The sequence below is a fragment of the Hyperoodon ampullatus genome, assembly GCF_949752795.1.
Source record: "Hyperoodon ampullatus genome assembly, chromosome: X".
Lineage (NCBI taxonomy): Eukaryota > Metazoa > Chordata > Mammalia > Artiodactyla > Ziphiidae > Hyperoodon > Hyperoodon ampullatus.
Window position 1 is genome coordinate 86798652 of NC_136913.1, and position 6195 is coordinate 86804846.

The following is a 6195-nucleotide window of genomic DNA, read 5'->3' on the forward strand; positions in this document are numbered from 1 at the left end:
ACAGAGACACAGATACACATTATTCACCCAAAACAAAGAAGGAAAGAAAGAAAAGTTGGCTCTACCTGCAGTTGTAGGTCCGGATTTCTTTGTTGTCTCTCTTGCACTTGATCGCCACAAAGATCATAGTGACAAAGAGGATGCCAGCAATGGAGCCCAGGGCGATAATGAAAATCAAGGACAAGTTCACTGAGCCCATCGACTCTTGGGCGTCGAGAGCAGGGGATAGGTAGATTAGGACGAGCGCAGAGGCGGACAGAGACGTCTTGCCATGGTCGTGGGCCACCACAATAAGCTCGTAGGAAGCTTTGGAGCTCTCGCTGAAGGTGCGAGTGGTTCTGACCTCGCCATTAACCTGGTCTATTTCAAAGAAGCCGCGGTCGCCCTCTGTCATGTCATAGGTGACCCGGCCATTCTCGCCCTCATCGTAGTCATCTGCTTTGACAACGGTCACCAGGTAGCCTATGCCCGAGTTGCGGGGTATGTAGACTTCAGCGGTGCCGTTGATCAGGGGTGGGGCGGTGATGACTGGGGTATTGTCATTGACGTCAAGGATGATGACCCGAACAGTGGCGTTGCTCTGCAGTGAGGGCAGGCCGCCGTCCTTGGCCAGCACCTTGAATTCAAATGCCTTGGTCTGCTCGTGGTTGAAGGATCGCAGCGCATAGATGTCACCCGAGTTGGGGTTGATGGAGACATAGGTGAAGACAGGCATGTCCCGCACCTGCGATGGCACGATCTGGTAGGAAACACTGCCATTGAGACCCAGATCGGGGTCTCGGGCTGACACAGAGAGCAGATAGGCACCGGGAGTGTTGTTCTCCTGCACAATGACCTGGTAGTAGGGCTTGGAGAAGTGCGGGTGGTTGTCGTTCTCGTCGGTGATGCGTACGGTAAAGGACTTAGAACTCTGCAGCATGGGCACGCCGCCATCACGCGCCTGGATCGTGAGATTGTACTGGTCGTGCTGCTCGCGGTCCAGCCGTCCGTCCACCAGGATAGTGGAGAAGCTTTCATACTCCTGCAGCCGAAAGGGCACGTTGCCCAGCAAACGGCACTGCACGCGCCCATTGAGGCCGGAGTCTCGATCAGACACCCGTACCAGTGCAATCACGTAGCCCGGTGGGGCGCTCTCGCTTACCTCCACCAGCTCGCTGTTAACCGACAGCAGGTTGATGACCGGCGGATTGTCATTGGTGTCCAGAACGCTGACGGTGACCTTGCAGTGTGCCGGGATGGAGTTGGGCCCCAGGTCCTTGGCCTGCACATCCAGTTCGTACACATGGCCCTCTTCATAGTCTAGGGCACCAGTGACCGTGACCAGGCCACTGTGCGGGTCGATCTGGAAGAGTTCTCGAGTGCGGTCGTTGACGTAGCCATAAAAGGAGTAGACCACCTGGCCATTGGTGCCTTCGTCTGGGTCACTGGCGTTGAGACGGATGACAGGCGTGTTGGGAGGTGAGTTCTCTGGCACGGTCACTGAATAGGTGGACTCGCCAAACACAGGGTTGTTGTCATTGGAGTCGGTCACCTTGATGCTGAGGCCAACAGTGCCCAGGTGCGGCGGGTCGCCGCCGTCGAGCGCAGTGATGCGAAAGCTGTAGTGCGACTGCGTCTCCCGGTCCAGACTCTTCTCCACCACGAGTTCTGCAAAGCGTGAGCCGTCGCCGCGCGTCTTGATCTCCAGGCCAAATAGCTCGTTAGGCGTGAGCTCGTACGTCTGCACGCCGAAGCTGCCCGAGTCCGGGTCATAGGCGCTGTCCAGCGGGATGCGCGTCCCGGGGCTGGCCGCCTCTGAGATCTCCAGCTCAATCTGTGCCGCCGGGAAGCTGGGCGCGTTGTCATTCAGGTCCTTGATCTCCACCTTAATCACGCAGATCTCCATTGAGCTGGACATGACCTCGAGCGAGATGATGCACTTGGGGCTCTGGCGGCACAACAGGTCACGGTCGATCTTCTGCTTGGTGACCAACAGGCCCGAGCTGGGGTTGATGTCCACCAGGTGCGGAGCGGAGTTGGACACCACACGAAAGGCAGAGGCCTGCCGTGGGTCCAGTGCGAAGCCCGCCTCGCGCGCGTCCTTGGCCACGTTGGCGATCACTGTCCCGGCGCGCTGCTCCTCTTCTACCGAGTACTTGAGGTTAATGAGGGCGGCCGCCTGTGTCCACAGTACAGCCAACAGCAGCAGCACCGGCAGCAGGAGCGACTCCATGGCTGCGCGGGGCTCTGCCTGGCCTCGCCTCTCCACACCCCTCCGAGGCCGCCGCCGCCGGCGCTCCAGCTTCCCGCCGACTCGGGCCGCCTGTTGCGCGCGCCCCAGGGCCCCGGAGGCCGCGGGAGGAGTCCCGCCCACGGCGGTCCGGCGGCGCGGGGGCGACACCCGCGCCGGCTCCAATGCTGAGGTTGCGGCGGACCGGGCGGGGGCTCGCGGGGGGCCCGGGGGCTCCGGGGGGCCGAGGGAGCGCCGCGCGGCCCCGAGCCCCCTCCCTCCAGCCCGGCTACTCAGTTTTCCCCCTTCAAAGTTAGCCGGGCTCGACTGGCCGCAGCGGCGCAGGGCTGCGGGTCGGACGGCGTCTGAGCGGCCGGGTCGACGCGCTGCTGAGTCCTGACCGCGCTTGAGGCGAAGGCGGGGAGTGCAGTGAGGGTACAGCCTCTCAGGCACTGCCCGGCCCGCCGCGGCGCACCTGCACTGGGGCTGGCTATCGCGTAGTCTGTGCACCTGGCATGCGCAAGGACCTCCCCCCAGTGCTCCTGGATCACTGCGGAGACAGGACCCGCCTGGAACGCGCCCTCCGGGGTCCGGGGGTGTCACGCTGGCCTTTTCGAGGCTTGCTGGGGAGAAAGGGCGGTCGCAGGAGGGAGTCTGAGTTGCTGTCAAGCGCCGCAGCCGCCAGAGTATCCGTCTGAGCGGGATGGCTCTTCCCAGGCCGGCAGAAGAAGGGGGAGGGGAGAGAGAATGCCGAGACGAGAGCGCGCTCCCTTGCACTGTGGTTGGCTTCAGAAGGCTTGAGGGGCGCGTGTGTCCAGGATCGGAGGTGGGCACGGAGCCACCCCCACAGAGCAGTTGGACTGCGGGCGTTTTCGTCTCGAAAATCACAGTTACCAACGCAGCCCGAGCCTCCACGTCAAGTTTGTGAAAGCGGGCCGATGGCAATTTGTCCAAGAAAATAGAAGTCCGGGTCTTTCCAATGGCCCGGAGGGCGGGGAATGGGGAGGAGGGGAGGCAAAGCGACAACAGTACCGGCCAGGAGAGGCGGGGCCGACGCCGCAGGTACCAGGGGCTTCTCCTCCTCCCTCAGTCTGGGCTGGGGTGTCGCTCCGAGGGCCGCCGCCGCCGCCGCCGCCGCCGCGGTAGGAAGCCCTCCTAGCTCAGTTGCATGTCGCTGGGGTCCGCCTCAGCAGCTGCCACGGTCGACGGTTATGTCGCCGCCAAAGTTTACTTGCGGGAGCGTCTTGATTCCATCCTCCTGGAGAGGCGCTGGCCGCGCTGCGTTGGGCTCACTCCCTCCCGGGCGCTCGAGCACTCGGGAGGTCTATCTCGCTGTCTCTTTCTGTCTCGGGCTGTGGGTGAATGTGTGAGAGAAAGGAAGAGTGAGTGTGTGGCGTGGGGAGTGTGAGTGGGGAGTGTGAGTGGGGAGTGTGAGCGAGCAGGGGTGGGAGGTTTCGGATCGCCGATAAATCCGCTCAGCCGGAATGCCGCGGAGCGTAAAGCGCCAAGGGCCCGCGCCAGGCTAGGGACGCGGGTGCCAGTGTCCCCCGGGCAACCGGGGCATGGCGCGCGGGAGCCGTGCTACCGTCTGTGCCCGCTCGTCCGTCTACCCACTGCGCCCGCCGCCGCCGCTACTCCTGCTCCTGCTCCTGCCGATGCTGCAAACTACTGGCCGTGGAGTCTGGAGAGAGCCGGAGAAAGCCCGAGCTGCCGAGCCCGGCTACGCCAGGCGATAGCCAATCAGCGCGCAGCCCAGCGGGCTCCGGGCTTGGGGCGGGGCCAATGCGCGGGAGGGGGCGGGGAGGGGCCAGCCGGAAACTTACACACTGGCGGGACCAAGTGGTACCCCAGCCCGCGGAGCCGCAGCAGGAGTCAGGGGAGGCCAGGCGGGCAGGCCCAGCGGGGGCAAGAAGGCAGGGTGGAGCAAGGAGGGGGGCGTGCTGGCGCTGCAACTGAGCCTCCCCAGGAACTGCGCGCCTCTCATGTTTGTAGAGATTGCAGGATTTGATTCTCTCGGCGTGTTTATCTCCCTCACATATCTTCATATCTTGAATATAATATTCATATTCAGATTCTTTTTCTCCTCCTCCCCCCTCCCTCTTTGTCTCTTCGCCCTGGGTTTGTCAGTCAGTTTCTCTGTCTTTCTCTCTTCTCCTTCTCGGGTAGTGGAAGGAAGAACGGAAAGGAGAAAGCGCCCCAGAGGTGGTCATTCATCCGGCTCTTGGCCGGTGACTCTTCACTTCAGCTAAAGACCACGGCAGCCATCCTCCTGGACCGTCACCCCTATCCCTCCTTCCCCGGCAGACGCAGCACCACGCTCCCCCTCCACCCCCGGCCCAAGCAGGGCCCCTGACCCGGTTCGGTTCGCTCTTGTCTGTTGGTTGTTAATCAAATGAGATCTGTGGCGCAGGGAGTGAGCCGCCGAGAGGGCTGGATACATTTCGTTGCCCCTCACCCCACCCCGTTGGAGAATTTAGCTCCCTATAAATAAACCGTACGTTTGAGAAGAGCTGGTGGAGCGGACGCCGCCGCGCCGCGCCGCGCCAAGCCGGGAGAGCCCCGAGTCCAGCGGGAGCTGCGGAGCTGGCGCGCAGTCCACATAGGTCGCTGGCAGCTGGAGCCGGCGCCAGTGTGCTGGGCGCCCCAGCCTTCCTGCGGGGCCTCGGTCCTAGGGGGCTGCCAGCTTCGCTCGGGCGGTGGTGGCGACAGTGGCTGGCGTGTGCCAGTGCTGAGAAGCGGGAGGCCGGCGTGGCTGGGGCTATCAAACTCGGCTTGCCTTCTGGACTGAAGGCGCCCTGGGGACAGAGGGGACTCCTCCCCGCCCCGTTCTGAGTCTCTTAATTAAGGTCACTGGCGGGAAGAATAAAAAGCACTTCGCCGAACAAGTTGGGGTGTTTTTTTCATCACAGATTGGGGGTGGCGGGGACCAGCTTCTGAAGTCACAATTCTTGGAAGAGTAAACCTCCCTTCTGAGTGAGTCGTCTCGGATATTTGGGAATCTTGGGTGAGCAAAGTCATAATTAGCCCAGCGACGTTGGCCCGAGTCTGTGTGCTTAAAATGAGACTCACTTTTGCCCTTTAAAAAACATTAAACAAGAAAAGGGAAAAAGGCATTTGAACACATAATAGGTTTTCTCAAAATTGCCATCTTCTTGCAGAGAGCTACCCAGCTGCTTTTTAAAAAAATATTTCTCTTTCCAAAAGGAGCTAGTTTAGCAGCCTCTACCTTGGCAGGGGAAGAAGAAGACAGCTTCCTCCTACAGAAAGGAATTATTTCGGGAGTGAGGTTGAGACCCCCTAAACGTGCATCTGAGACCAAGCGGAGGGCGCGGAGAGCTTGATCCGCTTTCCGCGTGGGGGTCGTTTCGCTCTCTCACATTAGGATGCAATTCAGCCCAGAAAATGTAGGAGAAAATCGAAGCATCTGCAATGAGTGTCATTTAATTTGGTCGTTTAGAGGTGCGAGTGAACAGCAGAGTGTGGCTCGAGGGAGCCCCGCGGCCCGCCCGGTTTTCCGCAGACCCTTCTGGAGGAGAGTGACAACATGGCAGGCAACGCGGGCGCACCTCACGCGCTCCGTAAAGAGAAGGGCTCCATTTGATTTATCACAGTTATTTACCTTTGATGTCAGCGAGTGGGAATGAAGTGCATCTTGGTCTAATTAAAAAGGCCTAAAAAGGCATTTGAAATGGGTTTGCTATCTGATCACGGGATATGAGTTCGGCGTTTGGCAGCTTTCTAAAATATTGCTTGGACTATTTAAACAGAACAATTAGCAGCATACTAAAATGTTTGCATGCTCTGCTTAGAAGCTTTTAGCTGTAAACTTTAAGGCGATCTGTTCCCCTTTAAGTTAAAAAAAGGATGATGCTGCTTCCTTGTGGCAAAGGCTGTCAGGAACCCGCTGATCAATAAAAGTAAACTGGCGCCTCCACGGCTTGATTGAGCGGGAGCAAAGAGTCTGAGAAGTAGTTTCGGCCATTAAC

General features: G+C 60.0%; 1 protein-coding gene across 3 annotated transcripts in view; it reads right to left on the reverse strand.

Moving 5' to 3' along the window:
• Positions 1-2212, reverse strand: part of PCDH19 (protocadherin 19) — a gene marked incomplete at both ends in the record, with an annotated part of 106456 nt that extends 104244 nt beyond the window's left edge. For all 3 annotated transcript variants that reach the window (XM_079727945.1, XM_079727944.1, XM_079727943.1), the window contains one exon: positions 66-2212. In XM_079727945.1, coding sequence (XP_079584071.1) covers positions 66-2212 — 2147 coding nt within the window. The remainder of the gene's footprint in view (positions 1-65) is intronic.
• Positions 2213-6195: the final 3983 nt, after the last annotated feature.